This window comes from Salvelinus namaycush, chromosome 31 (assembly GCF_016432855.1).
Source record: "Salvelinus namaycush isolate Seneca chromosome 31, SaNama_1.0, whole genome shotgun sequence".
NCBI classification, from domain to species: Eukaryota; Metazoa; Chordata; class Actinopteri; order Salmoniformes; family Salmonidae; genus Salvelinus; species Salvelinus namaycush.
Genome location: NC_052337.1, coordinates 21141590 through 21168111, shown reverse-complemented (window position 1 = coordinate 21168111; position 26522 = coordinate 21141590). Strand labels below are relative to the sequence as shown.

Genomic DNA, 26522 nt, shown 5'->3' with positions numbered 1-26522 from the left:
TCCCATAGGGCAGTACACAATTGGCACAGCGTCGTCCGGGTTTGGCCGGTGTAGTGAGCGTGCAATCACAAGATGCTGCGATTTACTCTCCAATCAGATGCAGTATCACAGCTTTCAAAATAAATTACTGGACATCTAGAGCATCATCACATCTTAGTGATGTGTGATTTGCTGTATGTTACTCTCTCCCCACCAGGACTCACTTAAAAAACAACACACAGTGATAATAGAGCTTATTTAAGACTTTTAATAATCTGACAAGTAAACACAAGGGACCAGCTTTTGAAAACAGGATATGACAGAATTGGAATACTGCATTGCAAAAGGCAGAGAATACATTTCAGAAGCTTCACACTGACATACAGTAGTTTCATTAACTGCATAGTGGTTGACCAGCAATACTGGATATTGTATCATACAGTGTTGCGCAGTCGTTGGGGTCATTATGGTTTTGGTCATAATCTGTCAGCATGCAACAGGTGTTCGTTAGACCAGTCCATTCATTTATAATGTGATCAATCTTTCAATTTAGAAAGACTATTAGCCTACAGTAAAAAGCCTCAGAGGTGACGTATACAAAATATGTCCACAAATAACAGCTATGTGAATAACAAATACAATCATTTGAAGAAAGAAAAAAGTTCAATGGCTGGAAGTAATTTAATACCAGTTTGTTGTTTCCTTTCCAGGCTAAGGAGTCTCCCTCCTATTGAAAGAAATGCTATTTCTTCTCAGTACAAGCATTTCCAAGATTTAGGTCAATTTTTTACAGGCGTAGGGAACATGCTTTAAGTTTGGTCCCTCACTTCTCCCCCTTGTAGTTGATGATGTACGTTGGGGTATCAGTAACTTGTCAATCATGGGGATAACTATATCATGACACCTCAATGAGTTCTACTGAGTGGTTAGAGCTGGTTTGTGAGGGGGACAGAGGCCTGACGTGCACTAATTAGATGTTCCCACTGTCACCTCCATCACCTCTGTTGTTCCCCCAAGGTTCTTAGTCTCAACCCCACTTTGGACCGCACATCCCATGATGCACTGCTTCCGCCTAAGCGACAGTGGGGCATCCCCTCTGTGGTATCCATTTTGGATGTAGCTGATTGGTGCAGGGTTTGACCGTGGTGGCGACCACTGACAGAAGGCAGAGGAAGCCTCTTTCTCAGCTCTATGGGTCCCTATGGGACACCTAGTGGGGCTGAGTTTGGGGCTGGGCTCCAGGGCATAACTGTTCACCATGGTGCCACATGATCCATCCACCATGCTGATGCTAGTGGTGGTGCGCATGGCACTAATGCTGCCGCCCACCCCTCTGTCACCCCCATTCACCTCCTGGTGGCCCAGCACGTGCTGGCGCAGGATCCTGCGGAAGGTGTGGCGGAACTCCCGGATGCGGTATGCGTAGATGAAGGGGTTGACCACGGAGTTGGCGTGGGACAGGATGATGGCGATGTTCATCACCCATATGTGTGGGCGCCCACAGTCCTGGCAGAACAGGTTGAAGCAGTTGATGATGTGCAGGGGCAGCCAGCAGAAGGCGAACAGACCCACGATAATGGCCAGAGACTTGGCCGCGTGGACCTCCTTCTGCAGTGTGGAGCGGGAAGACGTGGACGACGAACTTGTCCCGTGGGTGTGCATGTGAGCCAGCTTCAGGTCCATCAGCCTCAGTTGGCACCGCGCCGCCATGAAGATGCGGGCGTAGATGGCCAGCATGACCAGCAGAGGCACCAGCACACAGCCAAAGAAGTTAAAGTAGACCATGTAGTGCAGGGTAACCACACCCTCAAACAGGCACTCTGTCATGCCCTCGGGGCATGAGCTGCTGTTGGTGGCATTGACACCCCTGTTCCAGCCTAGCATGGGCGTGAGGCCGATGCCCACAGAGAGAACCCAGCACACTGTGACGATGCTCTTCGCCCTCCCGGCCGTCACAAGGCTGTTATACCTAAAGATCACATGAAAACACAAGAGAAGAATTCAGACAGGTGCTTTATATTGTTACATGACAAACATTGACGTTCCCAGGATGAGAGAGTTCCTTTTTTCAAGCCCAGACATTCCCAGACAGACTAACAAAGCATGTTCATCTTTCCTGGACCAAACCAATGGCTTCCTGTGATCAGAGAGCTCTACAGAATGTATGGGACAGGCTTCAGAGCGTAACAGCCTTTATACAGAGAATGTACCAGTATCTATTTATATGGGAAATGAGTCCATTGTTTGACAGACTCGACTAACCCTGCCATACTAGAAGATGGAGCAGCAGCATTTCCTGTGATTTAAGGAACATTGCACAAAAGCTTATCTACCCTCTGATGTAACCCTTGTTGGCTGTCCTTTGTTTGTGCCCCAGACATTACACAAATGAAAATCTGTGTTCTATGTAATATGCAGAATGAGATCAACCGATTTCTATATATTCTTTTAATTGAACCTTTATTTAAGAACAAATCATTTAATTTAATAATATCACAAACCACTCAATATTGTGATACCACAGTTATAGTAATTTGAGGCAAATATTCACTCAGCATTAAAGCAAATATTAAGGAAATTAGTCAGTCATAAGGCCAATAGTTGTAATGAACAGAATATCAAGCTGTTGTCAGGTCTTTCTGTCTGTTTTCTTCCATTGGCCATGTCTAAACCAGAGTTCATAATGTAAAATCTCAAAGGGCAGCGCCACAGACACATGACCCAGTTGTTTGTGGTTAAGGGGTGGGTTGAGGGGTCCAGGAGGGCTTAGGCCCCTTTGACTGAGACCTCTGTGGACCAGCGTGGCTCTGGAGCTCAGGATGTAATGAAAGCTCATTCATATCCACGCACATGCAAAAGCACACACACACACAGGTTGGGTCCCTAACCCTAACCTGCTATGACTTTAACACGAAGGCAATGCCTTCCCACGGGAGAATCAAAATTGCAGTTGTGACTGTGACCAAACAGTAGCTTTGGTTACCCACATGCTTGTAGTATGAGGCACAATATTTCCCATGAGGCACCCTATTTCATTCCAGTTTCACTCTTTAAGAAAGGGGAGATTTCAAGTTGAACATTTTGGTTGTTGTTGCCAAGTTTTCGGGTTGACTTGTTTGGTTGTAGTCTGCAGGAAATATCCATTAACATACAGTCATGGTCAAAAGCTTTGAGAATGACACAAATATTAATTTTCACAAAGTCTGCTGCCTCAGTTTGTATGATGGCAATTTGCATATACTCCAGAATGTTATGAAGAGTGATCAGATGAATTGCAATTAATTGCAAAGTCCCTCTTTGCCATGCAAATGAACTGAATCCCCCCAAAAACATTTCCACTGCATTTCAGCCCTGCCACAAAAGGACCAGCTGACATCATGTCAATGATTCTCTCGTTAACACAGGTGTGAGTGTTGACGAGGACAAGGCTGGAGATCACTCTGTCATGCTGATTGAGTTTGAATAACAGACTGGAAGTTTCAAAAGGAGGGTGGTGCTTGGAATCATTGTTCTTCCTCTGTCAACCATGGTTAGCTGCAAGGAAACACGTGCCATCATCATTGCTTTGCACAAAAAGGGCTTCACAGGCAAGGATATTGCTGCCAGTAAGATTGCACCTAAATCAACCATTTATCAGATCATCAAGAACTTCAAGGAGAGCGGTTCAATTGTTGTGAAGAAGGCTTCAGGTCGCCCAAGAAAGTCCAGCAAGCGCCAGGACCGTCTCCTAAAGTTGATTCAGCTGTGGGATCGGGGCACCACCAGTACAGAGCTTGCTCAGGAATGGCAGCAGGCAGATGTGAGTGCATCTGCACGCACAATGAGGCGAAGTAGTAAAGTAAAGAAGCCACTTCTCTCCAGGAAAAACATCAGGGACAGACTGATATTCTGCAAAAGGTACAGGGATTGGACTGCTGAGGACTGGGGTAAAGTCATTTTCTCTGATGAATACACCCTTTCCGATTGTTTGGGGCATCCGGAAAAAAGCTTCTCCGAAGAAGACATGGTGAGCGTTACCATCAGTCCTGTGTCATGCCAACAGTAAAGCATCCTGAGACCATTCATGTGTGGGGTTGATTCTCAGCCAAGGGAGTGGGCTCACTCACAATGTTGCCAAAGAACACAGCCATGAATAAAGAATGGTACCAACACATCCTCCGAGAGCAACTTCTCCCAATCATCCAGGAACAGTTTGGTGATGATCAATGCCTTTTCCAGCATGATGGAGCACCTTGCCATAAGGCAAAAGTGATAACTAAGTGGCTCGGGGGAACAAAACATCGATATTTTGGGTCCATGGCCAGGACACTCCCTAGACCTTAATCCCATTGAGAACTTGTGGTCAATCCTCAAGAGGCGGGTGGACAAACAAAAACCCACAAATTCTGACAAACTGCAAGCATTGGTTATGCAAGAATGGGCTGCCATTAGTCAGGATGTGGCCCAGAAGTTAATTGACAGCATGCCAGGGTGGATTGCAGAGGTCTTGAAAAAGAAGGGTCGACACTGCAAATATTGACTCTTTGCATCAACTTCATGTAATTGTCACTAAAAGCCTGACACTTATGAAATGCTTGTAATTATACTTCAGTATTCCATAGTAACATCTTACAAAAATATCTAAAGAGACTGAAGCAGCAAACTTTGTGGAAATTAATATTTGTGTCATTCTCAACTTTTGGCCACGACTGTATATTCAAAGATACATATTTGTCCCTTATGCAAACTTGAGTGCCTTATTAACATTAAAATAGCATACTAAACTAGCTATCTAGACATTTATTGCTGTCACGCCCTGACCATAGTTTGCTTTGTATGTTTATATGTTTTGTTTGGTCAGGGTGTGATCTGAGTGGGCATTCTATGTTGTATGTCTAGTTTGTCTGTTTCTGTGTTTGGCCTGATATGGTTCTCAATCAGAGGCAGGTGTTAGTCGTTGTCTCTGATTGGGAACCATATTTAGGTAGCCTGTTGTCATTGTGGGTTGTGGGAAGAATTCAGACAGGTGCTTTCATTGTGGGTTGTGGGTGATTGTCTATGTTATGTTGCATGTTAGCACAGTGTTTATATAGCGGTCACGTTCGTCTTATTCGTTTTCTTGTTTTTTGTTTAAGTGTTCTTCATTAAATATAGAAAAATGTATTCAAACCACGCTGCGCTTTGGTCCCCTTCTTACGACGATCGTGACAATTGCAGGCCATTTGTTGCAGTTAAACATTACATACAACACTAAACTAGCTATTTAATTTATTTTATATTTGAGATTATTCAAAATAGCCACCCTTTGCCTTGATGACAGCTTTGCACACTCTTGGCATTCTCTCAACCAGCTTAATGAGGTAATCACCTGTAATGCATTTGAATTACCAGGTGTGCCTTGTAAAAAGTTAATTTCTGGAATTTCTTTCCTTCTTAATGCGTTTCAGACAATCAGTTGTGTTGTGACAAGGTAGGGTTGGTAAAAGACCAAGTCCATATTATGGCAAGAACAGCTCAAATAAGCAAAGAGAAACGACAGTCCATCATTACTTTAAGACATGAAGCTCAGTCAATCTGGAAAATGTAAAGTGCAGTCACAAAAACCATCAAGCGCTATGATGAAACTGGCTCTCATGAAGACCGCCACAGGAAAGTAAGACCCAGAGTTACCTTTGCTGCAGAGGATAAGTTCATTAGAGTTACCAGCCTCAGAAATTGCAGCCCAAATAAATGCTTCACAGAGTTCAAGTAACAGACACATCTCAACATCAACTGTTCAGAGGAGAATTCGTGAATCAGGCCTTCATGGTCGAATTGCTGCAAAGAAACCACTACTAAAGAACCCCAATACGAAGATGACGCTTGCTCTAGGCAAAGAAACACGAGCAATGGACATTAGATCGGTAGAAATCTGTCCTTTGGTCGGATGAGTCCCACTTTGAGATTTTTGGTTCCAACCGCCATGTCATTGAGAGACACAGAGTATGTGAACGGATGATCACTGCATGTGTGGTTCCCACCGTGAAGCATTGAGGAGTGGTGTGATGATGTGGGGGTGCTTTGCTGGTGACACTGTCAGTGATTTATTTAGAATTCAAGGCACACTTAACCAGCACGGCTACCACAACATTCTGCAGCGATATACCATCCCATCTGGTTTGTGCTTAGTGGGACTATCATTTGTTTTTGTGTCTTCCCCAAGTTCCTCCCCCAAATCCTTTTGCCATCGAGTCTTTAAAGGCAGCTAAGAAGGGTTCTGTAAGTAATTAAGCCAGCAACGTGCCATTGGAACACAGGAGTGATGGTTGCTGATAATGGGCCTCTGTACGCCTATGTAAGTATTCCATAAAAAATCTGCCATTTCCAGCTACAATAGTCATTTACCACATTCACAATGTCTACACTGTATTTCGGATCAATTTGATGTTATTTTAATGGACAATTTTTAATTTTTTTTCTCTAATAACCAAGAACATTTCTAAGTGACCCCAAACTTTTGAACGGTAGTGTACAGCTGAAATTGCACCCCTAGGAAGCTTGTTTAGCTCAAAGATGCTCTCTATAGCTGTATTCACAGGCCTATGGGGAAATTCAGGTGTGTTAGCTCTGACAAAGTTCCTAGTCTAGAGATAGGAGAAGAAGTGGGATTGGGGGAAGTTGAACTTTTCCTGTAGTTGAGCAAAAGAGGCAAATGTATCATCAAATAATAATTGGGATAGAGAGGAGAGGCCCAGTGAGTGTCAGATGCCAAAAGCCCCATTATTTAAAGATGGATGAAATAAAATGTTCTGATTGATTGGGCCTGATAGAGAAAAGCCTCGGAGGCTAAAGGCTAAACGGAACTGATTCCACATTTTAAGAGACTGCTTTACAATTGGGTTGACACACCTTTTGCCTAGGGACACTGGGAGAGACGAGCACAACACAGAAGATAGTGCAGCAGGTTTACACAATTCAGACTCCATCTGGACCCAGAGTGGTCTAGGGCCAGTAGGATCAGTCTGCAGCCAGTACAAAAGGGCTCTGAAATTTGCAGCCCAATAGTATGTCTGAAAATCTGGTAGAGCTAAACCACCCAATGCCTTAGGCTTCTGTAAATGTTTTCTACCAATCCGTGGTACCTTGCCATCCCAAATAAAATACATGAATGTTTGATCCAGTGAATTAAAAAAGATTTTGGAATAAAAATGGGTTAACATTGAAATAAAAATTTGGGCATCACATTCATTTTAATGGCATTAATCCTTCCAATAAGAGAAATAGGTAGATACTTCCAAAAAGTAAATGATTGTTTCAAACTGTCTGCTAGAGCAACAATGTTTTCCTGAAACAAATTTGAATATTTCCTTGTCACTTTAACTCCCAAGTAGGTGAATTGATCCAGAACAATTTAACATGAACGTTTGTAAAATAACACTTTAAAGCAGCCTTATTTACAGGAAAAAGCTCTCTTGCCTAGATTCAGCTTGTACCCTGAGATTGATCCAAACTTTTTAAAAATAGATAAGGCATGTGGTAATGAGGTATCAGGGTTGAAGATAAACAAAAGGAGGTTGTCAGCATATAGCGAGACTTTCTGCTCTTAGCCCGTTCTGATTATACCTTGAATGGCATCATTAGAGCGCAGTGCAACAGCGAGGGGCTCGATTGCCAAAACAAACAACAAGGGGGAGAGTGGACAACCCTGTCTGGATCCGCAGTGCAAAGGAAAATAGTCAGAGGACAAGTTGTTAGTCCGTACCGAAGCCATGGGAGAAAAATAAATAATCTTTATCCACGCAATGAATTTGGGGCCAAAGCTAAATCTATAAAGGGCATTTGTTAGCTAGTCCCACTCAACACGGTCAAAAGCTTTTTCCACATCGAGCGAAACCACCACCTCCGGGTCCCCCAACGCTGGGAAGTACAGTATATTCATAAGGCGTCTAATATTGAAAAACGAATGCCTATTTCTCATAAAGCCAGTCTGGTCAGAGTGTATTACTTGGTGTAGCAAGCCTTCCATACGGATGGCTAAGAGCTTGGCTAGGATTCCATTCCAGGGGTCTTTGTTTTTCTTTAATGGTAATGAAATTGAAGCCTAATAAAGACTAGGCTTTGATGTATTAAGGCACTCTGCAAATAATCGAGACAGGAATGGGCAAAGCAGGTTGGAAAACCTTCCTGACCTGGTGATTTACCACTTTTCATTGCGGACACTGCTGTTGCAATCTCCTCGGGTGTAAATTCTTCTTCTAAACAGTCATGGGAGTCTGTATCAATTGAAGGCATATTCAGACCATTAAGGAATGAATCAGTCAGCAAAGGGTCTTGAGGAGATTCAGGAGGTGTCTAGCACAGAGTAAAATTGTTAGAATTTATCATTGATCTCTTTATGTATAACTGTGGTAGCACCAGACAGGGTCCTTATTTGTGGGATTAAACATGAGGCCTTAGATTTACGGATCTGATGTGCAAGGAGTTTACTGGCCTTGTCGCCTTGTTCATACACTCTGTATTAAGCTCGTAAGAGTAATTGTTCAGCTTGTCTGGTAGAAACCTCATCAAATTCAGATTGGAGTAGCTGGCGTTCTTTATGTAGATCAGAGGAAGGATCTACAGCATACTTCTCATCCAATGTAGCTATGGCTTCGCTCAGGTCTCGAAGCCGCTGAGAGTGAGCTTTGTTTTTGTTGGCGGTATGAGAAATAATTTGGCCACGTAGGTATGCTTTGAGAGACTCCCATATGGTAGAGCAGGACATACTTGACGTTGAATTAATTTCTAGGAATAAGGTGATTTCAGAAGAAATGTAATTGACAAACTCCTTATCTGAGCGTAAATGGGGTTAAGACGCCATTGATAACACATAGGAGGTTGCTGGGGAAACTCTAGCTCAAGCACTAATGGTGAATGGTCAGAATTAACAATACTCTCATAAGTACACCTCTGAAAGTTAGGCAGAAGTTTTTTGTCCAAAAAGAAGTAATCAATGCGGGAGTATGTTTGATGAACATGAGAAAAAAAGGAATACTGTCTATCTGTAGGGTGTAGGAAATTGGAGACATTGTACAGTTGAAATCCCCCCCTAAAATCAACATATGGGAATCTAAATTGGGTATAGCAGATAAAAAGGTAGAAATTAAACTTGTGTCATCCCAATTGGGAGCATAAACACTAGCCAAAACAAGAGGGGTAGAAAACAGGACGTATCGTCCCTTAGGATCAGCAATAACTCAGAAGCTACAAAGGGAGTAGATTTATCAACCAAAATGGCAGCACCTCTTGATTTACTATGAAAGTTAGAGTGGAACAGTTGACCAACCCAGTCCCTACGCATCCTAAAGTACTCGCCAGTCCTCAAGTGAGTCTCTTGTAGAAATGCAAAAATTGCATTCAAACCCTTTAAGTGTGTCAGCACCCTCTTATGCTTCACAGGGTTGTTAGCCCCTTTGATGTTCCATGAAATGCACTTGATCGTATTATTTCAGCCACCCTGAGTACTCCATTTAAACAACCCTGTCATTAGAGCATAGAGTGGAAAAGCAATGAATACCCCCAAAACCCCAGAATAACCTGTCTTAGAGTAATAATGTACGGTGTAAGATACTTGGAAAAAGTACAGGGGAAAAAACACAAAAAAAACAGAGTGACAACATTATAACTGAACAATTCAACCTCCTTCCTCCCCCCAACCACCTCCCCCCATCCAAGACAATACCTCCCCAAACGAGGTACAAGCCTAAATAGAACATGTTCTCTTCGCACAGTATGTCTGTGAGAGTGCGGTGTTAAACCCAAATCCACAGTGTCACTCTTTGTGTTAGTGGATAAAGCAGCAAAAAGGGAGAATTTTTAAAAAGTGAATCCTGTGTGCAATCGAAATTAGAAAAGCACCACTTGTACAGTGCTGTGAAAAAGTATTTGCCTCCTTCCTGATTTCTTATTTTTTTGCACATTTGTCACACACATGTTTCAGATCAAACAAATTTAAATATTACACAAAGATAACCTGTAACGCTTGTCGTCGGAAGGAGTGGACCAAAGCGCAGCGTGGAAAGTGTTCATGATTTTATTTATCAAAGAAACACTTGAACAAAGTAACAAAACGAAAGTGAACAGTTCTGTCAGGTAACAGAGACTAAACAGAAAATAACTACCCACAAAACACAGGTGGGAAAAAGGCTGCCTAAGTATGATTCCCAATCAGAGACAACGATAGACAGCTGCCTCTGATTGGGAACCACACTCGGCCAAAAACAAAGAAATAGAAAACATAGAAATAAAGAAACTAGAATGCCCACCCTAGTCACACCCTGGCCTAACCAAAATAGAGAATAAAAGCCTCTCTATGGCCAGGGCGTGACATAACCCAAGTAAACACAAAATGCAGTTTTTAAGTGATGATTTTATTTATTAAGGGAAAAAAGCTATCCGAACCTTCATGGCCCTATGTGACAAAGTAATTGCCCCCTAAACCTAATAACTGGTTGTGCCACCCTCACCAGCAACAACTGCAATCAAGCATTTGCGATAAAAGGCAATGAGTCTTTCACATCGCTGTGGAGGAATTTTGGCCTACTCTTCTTTGCAGAATTGTTTAAATTCAGCCACATTGGAGGGTTTTCGAGCATGGAATTTTTAAGGTCAAGCCACAGCATCTCAATCGGATTCAAGTCCAGACTTTAACTAGGCCACTCCAAAACTGTCATTTTGTTTTTTTAAGCCATTCAGGAGGTGGACTTCTTGGTGTGTTATGGATCATTGTCCTGCTGCAGAACCCAAGTGCGCTTCAGCTTGAGGTCACAAACTGATGGCCAGACATTCTCCTTCAGGATGTTTTGGTAGAGAGCAGAATTCATGGTTCCATCAATCACAGCAAGTCGTCCAGGTCCTGAAGCAGCAAAGCAGCCCCAGACCATCACACTAATCAAATCAAATGTATTTATATAGCCCTTCTTACATCAGCTGATATCTCAAAGTGCTGTACAGAAACCCAGCCTAAAACCCCAAACAGCAAGCAATGCAGGTGTAGAAGCACGGTGGCTAGGAAAAACTCCCTAGAAAGGCCAAAACCTAGGAAGAAACCTAGAGAGGAACCAGGCTATGAGGGGTGGCCAGTCCTCTTCTGGCTGTGCCGGGTGGAGATTATATAACAGAACATGGCCAAGATGTTCAAATGTTCATAAATGACCAGCATGGTCAAATAATAATAATCACAGTAGTTGTCGAGGGTGCAGCAAGTCAGCACCTCAGGAGTAAATGTCAGTTGGCCTTTCATAGCCGATCATTAAGAGTATCTCTACCGCTCCTGCTGTCTCTAGAGAGTTGAAAACAGCAGGTCTGGGACAGGTAGCACGTCCGGTGAACAGGTCAGGGTTCCATAGCCGCAGGCAGAACAGTTGAAACTGGAGCAGCAGCACGGCCAGGTGGACTGGGGACAGCAAGGAGTCATCCTACACATACACTACCACCACCATATTTGACTGTTGGTATGATGTTCTTTTTCTGAAATGCTATGTTACTTTTACGCCAGATGTAAAGGAACGCACACCTTCCAAAAAGTTGAACTTTTGTTTTGTCAGTCCACAGAATATTTTCCCAAAAGTCTTGGGGATGTTTTTTGCCAAAAGTGAGACGAGCCTTTATGTTCTTTTCGGTCAGCAGTGGTTTTCGCCTTGGAACTCTGGGCAAAAATGGCATCCATGGCAGTCTCTTTCTTATGGTTGAGTCATGAACACTGACCTTAACTGAGGCAAGTGAGGCCTGCAGTTCTTTCGATGTTGTTGTGGGTTCTTTTGTGACCTCTTGGATGAGTCGTCGCTGCGCTCTTGGGGTAATTTTGGTAGGCCGGACACTCCTGGGAAGGTACACCACTGTTCCAAATTTTCTCCATTTGTGGATAATGGCTCTCACCGTGGTTCGCTGGAGTCCCAAAGCTTTAGAAATGGCTTTGTAACCCTTTCCAGACTGATAGATGTCAATTACTTTGTTTCTCATCTGTTCCTGAATTTGTGGATCGCGGCATGATGTCTTGCTTTTTGAGATCTTTTGGCCTACTTCACTTTGTCAGACAGGTTCTATTTAAGTGATTTCTTGATTCAACAGGTCTGGCAGTAATCATGCCTGTGCGTGGCTAGTTAAATTTAACTCAGCTTTCCAAAAAATGTGAATAACCACAGTAAATTCATGATTTAACAGGGGGGGGGGGGGGGAATTAATTTGTCACAGAGGGCCATGAAGGTTCGGATAGCTTTTTTCTCTTAATAAATAAAATGATTACTTAAAAACTGCATTTTGTGTTTACTGGGGTTATCTTTGTGTAATATTAAAATTTGTTTGATGATCTGAAACATTTAAGTGTGACAAATGTGCAAAAAAAAAAAGAAATCAGGAAGGGGGCAAATACTTTTTCACAGCACTGTATATAATTATATTCCCAGTCTTATAACAGGCATTGAGAGAGAAAATAAATCAAATGTATCAAGGCTCTCAACCAAAAACCTAATTTGAAGTAAGCAAATAAGCATGACCAAAAAGTGAAATGTCAACATAATAGTAGAGAGAATGATTTATTTAAGGTTTTATTTCTTTCATCACATTCCCAGTGTTTCAAAAGTTTACATACACTCAATTAGCATTTGGTAGCATTGCCTTTAAGTTGTTTAACTTGGGTAAAACGTTTCGGGTAGCCTTCCACAAGCTTCCCACAATCAGTTGGGTAAATTTAGGCCCATTCCTCCTGACAGAGCTGGTGTAACTGAGTCAGGTTTGTAGGCCTCCTTGCTCGCACACGCTTTTTCAGTTCTGCTCACAAATTTTCTATAGGATTGAGGTCAGGGCTTTGTGATGGCCACTCCAATATCTTGACTTTGTAGTCCTTAAGCCATTTGCCACAACTTTGGATGTATGCTTGGGGTCATTGTCCATTTGGAAGACTCATTTGCGACCAAGCTTTAACTTCCTGACTGATGTCTTGAGATGTTGCTTCAATATATCCACATCATTTTCCTGCCTCATGATGTCATCTATTTTGTGAAGTGCACCAGTCCCTCCTGCAGCAAAGCACCCCCACAACATGATGCTGCCACCCCCATGCTTCACGGTTGGGATGGTGTTCTTCGGCTTGCAAGCCTTCCCCTTTTTTCCTCCAAACATAACAATGGTCATTATGGCCAAACAGTTCTATTTTTGTTTCATCAGACCAGAGGACATTTCTTCAAAAAGTATGGTCTTTGGCCCCATGTGCAGTTGCAAACCGTAGTCTGGCTTTTTTATGGTGGTTCTGGAGCAGTGGCTTCTTCCTTGCTGAGCGGCCTTTCAGGATATGTCGATATAGGACTTGTTTTACTGTGGATATAGATACTTTTGTACCTGTTTCCTCCAGCATCTTCACAAGGTCCTTTGCTGTTGTTCTGGGATTGATTTGCACTTTTCGCACCAAATTACGTTCATCTCTAGGAGACAGAAGGCGTCTCCTTCCTGAGCAGTATGACGGCTGCGTGGTCCCATGGTGTTTATACTTGCGTACTATTGTTTGTACAGATGAACGTTGTACCTTCAGGCGTTTGGAAATTGCTCCCAAGGATGAACCAGACTTGTGGAGGTCTACACATTTTTTTCTGAGGTCTTGGCTGATTTCTTTTGATTTTTCCATGATGTCAAGCAAAGAGGCACTGATTTTGAAGGTCCTAAAGCCATTACATAATTTTCTGGAATTTTCCAAGATGTTTAAAGGCACAGTCAACTTAGTGTACGTAAACTTCTGACCCACTGGAATTGTGATACAGTGAATTATAAGTGAAATAATCTGTCTGTAAACAATTGTTGGAAAAATTACTTGTGTCATGCACAAAGTAGTTGTCCTAACCGACTTGCCAAAACTATAGTTTGTTAACAAGAAATTTGTGGAGTGGTTGAAAAACAAGTTTTAATGACTCCAACCTGTGTATGTAAACTTCCGACTTCAACTGTACTTACTATCCAAAGTTCGCAAGCAACAGATGCTGATCTAAGACTTCTTGATGTGACGTTGAATGTGAGCCATAGCCTCATTCAAAGGTGTAGTCTTACCATCATGAGAAAGCCATAGACAGGCCGGGAATCGCAGTCCATACTTCACACTTGGATGGTCCCATAGTAGTGTTTTGGTCTGCCCAAAAGCTGTGCACTGCCTGGACACAGTGGGGGAGTAGTCCTGGTAGATAGAGAAGCTCTGTCCTTGAAAGCTCAGAGTGGTATTGCAGGCTCGTTGGAGAATTTCCATCTTCTCATGGAAAAAGTGCACTCGAAGAATGATGTCATGGGGCCTCTCACCATCCCGGGGCTTTGGGCGCAGCGACCGGTGGGCACGTTCAATCAGGGGCTTCTCATCTATGGCAACAACATCCTTCAGCAGCTCAGAAATGAAATCTGTGGGCCGAGGCATTTCTGCTGACTGTTATTGCGGCGCGAGAATCCCTCTAAACTCACACAACTCTCCTGTACCTTTTTCAGATCCGCAGCCAGGCATTTCACATCAGCCTCCAGGGAGGTAGTTAGGTCGGAGGCATAGTAGCGGAGGTCTTCAGTGCTGCAATCGTCGTAGTGTGCAACTCTGTTGTTGTTTTGAGTGATGTGATTGCTGGCACGGTCTCGTTCCGCAGGATGGTTAGATCTGCTTTTAAAGTATCAGAAACCTCCTGTATTCGGGGCCTCAATTGTAGCAACTACCTCCGTTTTCCTTTCAACTATCTCAGAGTGTAGTAGTTTGATGGCCTCGAGGATGTTCATTTCAGCGCTGCCAGGCAGAGCCGCACCCCCAGGTAAAGTCTGAATCTCCGGGCCCTCAGACTCAGGAGAGGGCGGTGATAACAGTGGGTCTTGTAGGCTGGGTTTTCTCAAAGTCATGTTTTTGGCCTTATGTTTCGAAGACATGCTGACAATAGAAAGCAAAGTAGTCTTGGGTATTATGGAAAGAGATCACCAAATGAATATTTGAAAATAAATACAGTTTTGCTGCAAATTTCACATAAACTTTAAGAATACTGTGGGAGCAAACGGAAAACCCGTCAGTCGCACATTGCGCCTCTAGCGGCCACCTATCATTTGTTTTTCAACAAAACAATGACCCTCCAGGCTGTGTACTGGCTATTTGACCAAGAAGGAGAGTGATGGAGTGCTGCATCACATGACCTGGCCTCCACAATCACCCGACCTCAAACCAATTGATATGGTTTGGGATGAGTTGGACCGCAGAGTGAAGGAAAAGCAGCCAACAAGTGCTCAGCGTATGTGGGAACTCCTTCAAGACTGTTGGAAAAGCATTCCAGTGAAGCTGATTGAGAGAATGCCAAGAGTGTGCAAACCGGTCATCAAGGCAAAGGGTGGCTACTTTGAAAATCTAAAATCCCAAATATATTTTGATTTGTTTATGACTTTTTTGGTTACTACATGATTCCATATGTGTTATGTCATAGTTTTGATGTCTTCACTACAATGTAGAAAATAGTAAAAAGAAAGAAAAACACCTGTAATGAGCAGGTGTGTCCAAACTTTTGACTGGTACTAATATATATATATATATATATATATACACTGCTCAAAAAAATTAAGGGAACACTAAAATAACACATCCTAGATCTGAATGAATGAACTATTCTTATTAAATACTTTTTTCTTTACATAGTTGAATGTGCTGACAACAAAATCACACAAAAATTATCAATGGAAATCAAATTTATCAACCCATGGAGGTCTGGATTTGGAGTCACCCTCAAAATTAAAGTGGAAAACCACACTACAGGCTGATCCAACTTTGATGTAATGTCCTTAAAACAAGTCAAAATGAGGCTCAGTAGTGTGTGTGGCCTCCACGTGCCTGTATGACCTCCCTACAACGCCTGGGCATGCTCCTGATGAGGTGGCGGATGGTCTCCTGAGGCATCTCCTCCCAGACCTGGACTAAAGCATCCGCCAACTCCTGGACAGTCTGTGGTGCAACGTGGCGTTGGTGGATGGAGCGAGACATGATGTCCCAGATGTGTTCAATTGGATTCAGGTCTGGGGAACGGGCGGGCAAGTCCATAGCATCAATGCCTTCCTCTTGCAGGAACTGCTGACACACTCCAGCCACATGAGGTCTAGCATTGTCTTGCATTAGGAGGAACCCAGGGCCAACCGCAACAGCATATGGTCTCACAAGGGGTCTGAGGATCTCATCTCGGTACCTACTGGCAGTCAGGCTACCTCTGGCGAGCCCATGGAGGGCTGTGCGGCCCCCCAAAGAAATGCCACCCCACACCATGATGCCACCCCACACCATGACTGACCCACCGCCAAACCGGTCATGCTGGAGGATGTTGCAGGCAGCAGAACGTTCTCCACGGCGTCTCCAGACTGTCACGTCTGTCACATGTGCTCAGTGTGAACCTGCTTTCATCTGTGAAGAGCACAGGGCGCCAGTGGCGAATTTGCCAATCTTGGTGTTCTCTGGCAAATGCCAAACGTCCTGCACGGTGTTGGGCTGTAAGCACAGCCCCCACCTGTGGACGTCGGGCCCTCATACCACCCTCATGGAGTCTGTTTCTGACCGTTTGAGCAGACACATGCACATTTGTGGCCTGCTGGAGGTCATTTTGCAGGGCTCTGGCAGTGCTCCTCCTGCTCCTTCTTGCACAAAGGCGGAGGTAGCGGTCCTTCTGCTGGGTTGTTGCCCTCCTACGGCCTCCTCCACGTCTCCTGATGTACTGGCCTGTCTCCTGGTAGCGCCTCCATGCTCTGGACACTACGCTGACAGACACAGCAAACCTTCTTGCCACAGCTCGCATTGATGTGCCATCCTGGATGAGCTGCACTACCTGAGCCACTTGTGTGGGTTGTAGACTCCGTCTCATGCTACCACTAGAGTGAAAGCACTGCCAGCATTCAAAAGTGACCAAAACATCAGCCAGGAAGCATAGGAACTGAGAAGTGGTCTGTGGTCACCACCTGCAGAACCACTCCTTTATTGGGGGTGTCTTGCTAATTGCCTATAATTTCCACCTGTTGTCTATTCCATTTGCACAACAGCATGTGAAATTTATTGTCAATCAGTGTTGCTTCCTAAGTGGACAGTTTGATTTCACAGAAGTGTGATTGACTTGGAGTTACATTGTGTTGTTTAAGTGTTCCCTTTATTTTTTTGAGCAGTGTATATATGTATATACATATATATATATATATATATGTATATATATATATATATATATATATATATATATATATATATATATGTATGTGTGTGTGTATATATATGTGTATGTGTGTGTGTATATATATGTGTATGTGTGTATATATATATATATATATATATATATATATATATATATATATATATATATATATATATATATATGTATGTATGTATGTGTGTATATATATATATGTATGTGTGTATATATATATATACATACACATATACATACACATACATATATATAGATTTTGTTTTGTACTTCGTACTTCACCACATCCCTAATGAAAATAATGTACTTTTACTCCATACAATTTCCCTGACACCCAACAGGACAGGAAAATATCAATAGAACATCCCTGGTCATCCCTACTACCTCTGATTTGTCACTCACTAAACACAAATGTGACCCGTTTCAGTAAGATAGGTGTATGTCGCACGTCACTACTTCACAGGAGAGGCATTTGAAAGTGTACTTTTTTTTATTTTATCAAAACGCATCCTTCCCGCTAGCCATGATTGGCTGAGATAATGGATGGGCTGGACATGCTGAGAGATGAGTTCGGATTGGTCTTCCATGTAGTATGCTTCCATCTATAACATGAGCTGCTCAGTATGTGTGGATAATCCTTGCTACCGCAGCTTTTTTGAAAGATATAAAGTTAGCCATGGAGAAGTGCAAAAGTGTTGCTACTGCTCTCAACAACATTGCTGCCCTGAATTTAGCAGGCACTATCAACAAAGATCAGTGGGAAAAAGTTGTGATGGACTATTTTCTGCACAAGGTCAATGTGAACCGGAATGACGTGACACAATGGGCCAAACAAGCTGTAGCTACAAACAAAATGGAAACGACACAGGACGTCTTACTTAGTTAAAGTGGTTCCAGGCTGCCGTGAAGCGTTCATCCATGTTTACGGGTAAGAGTCTAGCTACATTTTCAGATATTATATGTTTCTAATTGAGTCATAAAGTACTGTTAGCCAGCTAGCGAACGTTAGGTTGCTGGCTCGCTAGCTAACGTTACGTGTATGATCTGTGTCAGTGGCAGCCGGTGCCATTTAAGATGAGGGAGGATGATATTTTGGGCGTTCATGGCCTTATTTCTATTACAGCATATTGGATGACTGTAATTCATATTCCATTCACCCAGTTCAATGTAACATCGATAGGTTCAGGCTAAATGATACTCTACATGATAGAGTATCATGTCGATACATGATACTTTAAATCTGTCGTTCTGTCCCTGAACAAGGCAGTTAACCCACTGTTCCTAGGCCGTCATTGTAAATAAGAATTTGTTCTTAACTGACTTGCCTAGTTAAATAAAGGTTAAATAAAAATAAAAAAAGATCACATTTTCTCTATATCATGAGATTGCTACAACCTAGCCTATGAATGAAGGTTTACAACGTAGGTGCACACAGGTCAAGATTTTTTTTTGAGGTGACAGACAGTGACACATTCGATACCGCCTTGCACACTCTTGCCTGCATCTAGTTTATCTAGGGTGTAAACAGTTGCAAACGATAGTTTCTATTGGACAAATTCAGATATGTTTATCCCTGTTTCGTTTGCTTCCATTTAAGAAACGCTTTTCAAAAGAATCGGTGGAATAAATACACCCCTGATCACACGTGAACACAGTTCACTTTCATAGCAGCCACGTTGTATTCCTTCTCGCATCTATGCACTCTCCCCCTCTCAGCTTACCTTGACTTAAAAGAGTTCCAGTGTTGTGTCGGATAGTCATAGCCATCTAGCTAACATAGGATCCCTCTGTTTGAGCAGCGTGTTTGAGTAGGCTAAACTAGCTAGCTGCATTTGCTAGCTAAGTGAAAATGATAGTGAAAAGAGAAAATCTCTCTCGCTTCTCCTTCCTTTTTAAAGAATTTTTTTTGTTAAAAACTGTTCAACTACTCACCACATTTTATGCACTGCAGCGCTAGCTAGCTGTAGCTTATGCTTCAGTAATAGATTAATTCTCTGATCCTTTGATTGGGTGGACAACATGTTAGCTCCTAGGTTGGAGGACGTCCTCCGGAAGTTGTCATATTTACTGTGTAAGTCTATGGAAGGGTTGAAAACCAAGAGCGTCCTAGTTTTTTTTTAATATTATATTTTTATAGTGAAGTCAATATACCCAGAGGAGGACGGAAGCTAGCTGTCCCCGTTTACACCATGGTGCTAACCTACAGAGTGTTGTTGAGGCTGCTGTAGACCTTCATTGCAAAACATTGTGCTTTAATCAATTAATTGGTGACGTGAATATATTTAGTATACTTTTATCTAAAAACGATGACTTTTTTAATGTTTTACAATATGTATTTTTATGAAATTCACTGAGGATGGTCCTCCCCTTCCTCCTCTGAGGAGCCTCCACTGATCTGTGTAGTAATATTATTTGTATCTCAGAGAGCCATTTGCATTGCCAGTTATAGCCTAATGTTAGCTACCTAGCTAACACTGAACCTACACTACATTACCAAAAGTATGTGGGTACCTGCTCGTCAAACATCTTATTCCAAAATCTTGGGTATTAATATGGAGTTGCCCCCCCTTTGCTACCATAACAGCCTCCACTCTTCTGGGAAGGCTTTCCACTAGAACATTGCTGCGGGGACTTGCTTCCATTCAGCAACAAGAGCATTAGTGAGGTCGGGCACTGATGTTGGGCAATTAGGCCTAGCGCGCAGTTCCAATTCATCCCAAAGGCGTTCGATGGGGTTGAGGTCAAGGCTCTGTGCAGGCCAGTCAAGTTCTTCCACACCGATCTCGACAAACCCTTTCTGTATGGAAATCGCTTTGTGAATGGGGGAATTGTCATGCTGAAACAAGAAAGGGCCTTCCCCAAACTGTTGCCACAAAGTTGGAAGCACAGAATCATCTAGAATGTCATTGTATACTGTATTTCCCTTCACTGGAACTAAAGGGCCAAGCCCGAACCATGAAAAAACAGCCCCAGACCATTATTCCTCCTCCACCAAACTTTACAGTTGGCACTATGCATTGGGGCAGGTAGCATTATCCTGGCAAACCCAGATTAGTCAGTCGGACTGCCAGATTTGTGGCCTACCACAAGTTTTACGTTCCTCTGCGTACATATCACGGACAAACTGAAATGGTCCACCCACACAGACAGTGTGGTGAAGAAACACAACAGCACCTCTTCAACCTCAGGAGGCTGAAGAAATTTGGCTTGTCACCTAAAACCCTCACAAAATTTTACTGATGCACAATTGAGAGAATCCTGACGGGCTGCATCACCGCCTGGTACAGCAACTGCACCGCCCATAACCGCAGGGCTCTCCAGAGGGTGGTGCGGTCTGCACAACGCATCACAGGGGGCAAACTACCTGCCCTCCAGGACACCTACAGCAGCCGATGTCACAGGAAGGCCAAAAAGATCATCAAGGACAACAGCCATCTGAACCACTGCCTGTTCACTCCGCTACCATCCAGAAGGCGAGGTCAGTATACTGTAGGTGCATCAAAGCTGGGACCGAGAGACTGAAAAATAGCTTCTATCTCAAGGCCATCAGACTGCTAAACAGCCATCACTAACACAGTGAGGCTGCTGCCTACATACAGACTTGAAATCATTGGCCACTTTAATAATTGGATCACTAGTCACTTTAATAATGCCACTTTAATAATGTTTACATATCTTGCATTACTCATCGTATATGTATATACCATATTTTATACCATCTATTGATTACTTGTTAGATATTGCTGCACTGTCGGAACTAGAAGCACATGCATTTCACTACACTCGCAATAACATCTCCTAACCATGTGTATGTGATCGATTTGATTTGGTGAAGTGTGATTCATTACTCCAGAGAACGTATTTCCACTGCTCCAGAGTCCAATGGCGGTGAGCTTTAAACCACTCCAACCGACGCTTGGCATTGCACATGGTAATCTTAAGTTTGTGTGCGGCTGCTCTGCCATTTTATGAAGCTCCAGACGAACAGTTCTTGTGCTGTTGTTGCTTCGAAAGGCAGTTTGGAACTGGGTAGTGAGTGTTGCAACAATTTTTTGCACTACACGTTTCAGCGTGAGCTTGTGTGGCCTACCACTTCACGGCTGAGCAGTTGTTTCTCCTAGACGTTCCCACTTCACAATAACAGAACTTACAGCTGACCGGGGCAGCTCTAGCAGGGCAGAAATGTGACGAACTGACTTGTTGGAAAGGTGGCATCCTATGATGGTGCCACGTTGAAAGTCACTGAGCTCTTCAGTAAGGAAATTCCACTTTCATGGCTGTGTGCTCGATTTTATATACCTGTTAGCAACGGGTGGCTGAAATAGCCGAATCAACTTATTTGAAGGGGTGTCGACATACTTTTGTAAATATAGTGTAGTTGGTTAGCTTTAGCTAGCTGCAGATTCATGCTACAGCCTTTCATGCATTGTGGCTAGCTAAGACAATCCATTTGTACTATATGCGTTAGGACAGTGGTTCCCAAACTTTTTATAGTCCCGTACCCCTTCAAATATTCAACCTCCAGCTGCGTACCCCCTCTAGCACCAAGGTCAGCGCACTTTCAAATGTTGTTTTTTGCCATCATTGTAAGCCTGCCAACCACACATTATACAATACATTTATTAAACATAAGAATGAGTGTGTTTTTGTCACAACCTGGCTCGTGGGAAGGGACAAAGAGCTCTTATAGGACCGGAGCACAAATAATAATATAATAATAATCAATAATTTTGCTCTTTATTTAACCATCTTACATATAAAACCTTATTTGTTCATAAAAAATTGTGATTAACTCACCACAGGTTAATGAGAAGGGTGTGCTTGAAAGGATGCTCATACCTCTGCAATGTTGGGTTGTATTGGAGAGAGTCTCAGTCTTAAATCATTTTCCACACACAGTCTGTGCCTGTATTTAGTTTTCAGTGAGGGCCGAGAATCCCCTCTCACCTAGCTACGTGTCTTAACAGCGCGATTTGCCAAGACAGGATACTCTGAGCGCAGCCTAATCCAGAAATCTGGCAGTGGCTTCTGATTAAATTCAATTTTCACAGAACCGCTTGTTGCAATTTCGATGAGGCTCTCTTGTTCAGATATCGGTAAGTGGACTAGAGGCAGGGCATGAAAGGGATAACAAATCCAGTTGTTTGTGTCATCCGTTTGGGGAAAGTACCTGCGTAATTGTGCACCCAACTCACTCAGGTGCTTTGATACATCACATTTGACATTTTCCGTAAGCTTGAGTTCATTTGCACACAAGAAATCATACAATGATGGAAAGACCTGTGTGTTGTCCTTGTTAATGCAGACAGAGAAGAGCTCCAACTTCTTAATCATAGCCTCAATTTTGTCCCGCACATTGAATATAGTTGCGGAGAGTCCCTGTAATCCTAGATTCAGACCATTCAGGCGAGAAAAAACATCCCCCAGATAGGCCAGTCGTGTGAGAAACTCGTCATCATGCAAGCGGTCAGACAAGTCAGTAAAGAAAACATTAAGCTCGTCTCTCAATTCAAAAAAACGTGTCAATGCTTTGCCACTTGATAACCAACGCACTTCTGTATGTTGTAAAAGCGTTACATGGTCACTGCCCATATTATTGCATAGTGCAGAAAATACACAAGAGTTCAGGGGCCTTGCTTTAACAAAGTTAACCATTTTCACTGTAGTGTCCAAAATGACTTTCAAGCTGTCAGGCATTCCCTTGGCAGCAAGAGCCTCTCGGTGGATGCTGCAGTGTACCCAAGTGGCTTCGGGAGCAACTGCTTACATGCGCATTACCACTCCACTATGTCTCCCTGTCATGGCTTTTGCGCCATCAGTACAGATACCAACACATATTGACCACCAAAGTCCATTTGATGTCACAAAGCTGTCCAGTACTTAAAAAATATCCTCTCCTGTTGTCCTGGTTTCCAGTGGTTTGCAGAAGAGGATGTCTTCCTTAATTGACCCCCCATAAACGTAACAGACATATACCAGATGCTGTGCCAGGCCCGCCACGTCTGTTGACTCATCCAGCTGTAACGCATAGAATTCACTGGCTTGTATGCGAAGCAGTAATTGTTTCAAAACATCTCCTGCCATGTCACTGATGCGTCGTGAAACAGTGTTGTTTGATGAAGGCATTGTCTGTATAGTTTTTTTGGCCTTTCCCCCCAGCATTCTCCCAGCCATATCCACGGCAGCAGGAAGAATTAAGTCATCCACAATAGTATGGGGCTTGCCTGTCCTAGCCACTTGGTAGCTCACCATATAAGACGCTTCTAGTCCCTTCTTATTAATGGTATCTGTTGCTTTTATATATGTCTTACTACTCGAAAGTCGTCTTAATTCTCGCTCCAAAAACTCCTGTGGCTTATTTTTCAAATTGGCATGTTTTTGATTTCAAAATGTCTGCGCAAGAGTGAAGGTTTCATTGAGTTGTGAGATAGTACTTTTGCACATATAACACACTGTGGCTGAGGAAAGGCACTACTCCCAATATAAGTGAACCTCAAATCAATGTAGTTCTCATCATATTTGCACCTCTTCGATCGTCCAACGTCCCTGTCCGTTGTTCGGTGCTTCCCCGGGTAAGGGGGCAGTAGCTCTTTGGCTGCATCAGATTCACAACTGTCAGTGTCCATGCTAGCTGGGCTAACAACAAATGTAGAATTACTGATGTTAGCATTGGATTTTCTCGTGGAAGCAGAACAACTTGTGTCATCAACAGGTGCAGGTGTAGTACAGCTGGTAGTAGCAGTACTACCAGTAGAGCTGGTATGTGTCTCTATGGACATGGGCCTTACTTTTCTATAACCATTTATCAATTTTCGAGCAAACGGAATGAGCAGCAGCTACGTTTGGCTACATACGGACCGTTAATGGAATTCCCACGAGAGTAAAGGTTAATGTGATTGGATGTTAATTATTTGACTAGGCTACCTGTATTTGACATTGTGTTGTTATTTCGCTGAACATTAGATGGTTTGATTTTATTTTTGGCAGTGAAACTGTCACGCCCTGATCTGTTTCACCTGTCCTTGTTATTGTCTCCACCCCCTCCAGGTGTCGCTTATTTTCCCCAGTGTATTTATCCCTGTGTTTCCTGTCTCTCTGTGCCAGTTCGTCTTGTATGTTTCCAAGTCAAGTAGCGTTTTTTCCCGTTCTACTGCTTTTTGCTTTCTCCTTTTTCTAGTCCTCCCGGTTTTAACCCTTGCCTGTTTCCGGACTTTGTACCCGCCTGCCTGACCATTCTGCCTGCCTTGACCATGAGCCTGTCTGCCACTCTGTACCTCCTGGAGTCTGATCTGGTTTTGACCTTTTGCCTGTCCATGACCATTCTCTTGCCTTACTCCTTTCGGATTAATAAACATTGTAAGACTCCAACCATCTGCCTCCTGTGTCTGCATTTGGGTCTCGCCTTGTGTCATGATAGAAACGAGGCTACCCAGGCGAGTAAAAAAAACTCACCCAAATGTATAGCCCCGTTGGAAAATATAAATGGACTGTTTGAAAATGTTAAACACATTTTTATTACGCGTACCCCTGGGGGTACACATACCCCAGTTTGGAAATATATGTGTTAGGATGATAGTTCAATATCTTGCTACATGTCTAAACAAAAGACTCCACATAATTACATGACCCATCATGTTTGCCAGGTGTGTCTGGGGGTGATTACAGCCATCAATTGTATTTCATGAACATGTGTACATGTCTAGACAATAGAGACCCATCCACTTAGCTAGATGTGGCTGGTTGTTGGTTATAGCATTTATTTCGCATGGCACATCAATTTAGACGAGTGTGTCTGGGTAAGCATCATCTAATATTGATCAAATATGTGACCGCCATCCTGAAGCATTTTACCCAGTCATGCCAAGAGGTACTTGGAACATTCAACAAACATATTAAAAAATTAATTTAGACATAACAAATAAAGACAACAGTTAATTGTCAAGATTATCAACTAATCTAACCCTACTTGACAACCACGCAAATATTGTTCATTCCTCACAGACAAATTATTGTTATCTATAAACAATCTCAATTTTGTCATTAAAGGCAGGACTAAAGGACTATAAATGTACATTTAATTGTAAGGAAATTAAACAATTTTCTTATATCCTTTGGGGAAAATAATGACATTGATAGAGAGGCTACGTGAGAGTGTTCATGTTTCTGTTGGGGGGATCCAGGGCTGTTTGAGGTGAGAACACAGTCCTGTCTATCTATACTGTGCCTGGGCCCACCCCCTCACAGGTCTCCTCTGGTGTTAATGTACCAGGATGATAATGATCAAAGCCTTTAGTCCTTTTAATCCTTCCAACAGCACACAAACGCTAACCCAATGAAGCCTGTGGAGACATTTATCTCTGTCTGCCCTACGGTGGGGAGATTAGCTAATAGAATAACCCTGCTATAATTCAATGTGTTTTCAGACACAAATGCATTGTGCTGTGCACATCACTTATATCACAGCCAAGATATAACGGGACAGAGGACCTAAATAAAACAATATATCAAGCATAGATGATACCTGTTTATGTTTGATAGTTGTTATACTATATTTGATAGTTAGACCAGGAGCAGAGTGTCACCACCATGCTCAGCCCTGTCCCCAGCCAACACCCCCAGTCCCTTCCCTCTCCTCCCCTGCTAAGGTCATCACCTGAGAGGTCTCTTGATGGCAATGTAGCGGTCCACAGCGATGGCCAGCAGGCTGAAGATGGAGCTCTGAGTGAGCACCAGCACGAAGCAGGCGATGAACAGGCAGCCATGGAAGTTGGCGCAGAAGCCCGTGCTGATAGTGATGGCGAAGGGGATGGCCAGCAAGCCCACAGCGATGTCTGCCACTGCCAGGGACACCACAAAGTAGTTGGTGATGCTCTGCAGGGTGCTGTTGAGGCACACGGCCCAGCAGACCAGCACATTACCAGTCACGGCCAGGCAGGCGATCACCAGCTCCAGGACGATGTAGACCAGGGAGGCATTGTTCAACATGGTGGGGCCGGGGGAAAGTTGAAGGTCACAGCCAGAGTCTGAGTCAGGTAGCAGGGAAGGGACCTCTTCCTCTCTACACGCATCGCTACATGTGCAGACTCTGGTTCTCCACCAGGGACCGTCCGTTTGATGATTAGCAGGCCCAACCACCAGTAACAACTTCCTGTTTCTATAGCCGTTGCCCAGAAATGGTGCCACTACCAACCACAGAGCAAATGAAGAAGTGATTCGAGGTTCACTCTACTTTATTGTCACGCTACAGAAGGTTGTTTGGTTCTCTCCTTCTTCCAATCCTTCTGTCCAATCGAGTTCTCTGTTGCTAACCTCAGGGGCTGGACACTACATACTGGGAGGGGCCGTTGCCAACCGTTGCCAACCAACTGTCACATGAAGATC

General features: G+C 43.3%; 1 protein-coding gene across 1 annotated transcript; it reads right to left on the bottom strand.

The window, feature by feature from the left end:
- Nucleotides 1–294: 294 nt before the first annotated feature.
- LOC120026036 (adenosine receptor A2b-like) lies at nt 295–26522 on the bottom strand. Its single transcript, XM_038970819.1, has 2 exons — nt 25795–26522; nt 295–1948 (listed from the first exon to the last, which is right to left on the bottom strand). The coding sequence occupies exons 1-2, from the start codon at nt 26124–26126 to the stop codon at nt 946–948; spliced, it is 1335 nt and encodes a 444-aa protein (XP_038826747.1). The 5' UTR covers nt 26127–26522; the 3' UTR covers nt 295–945.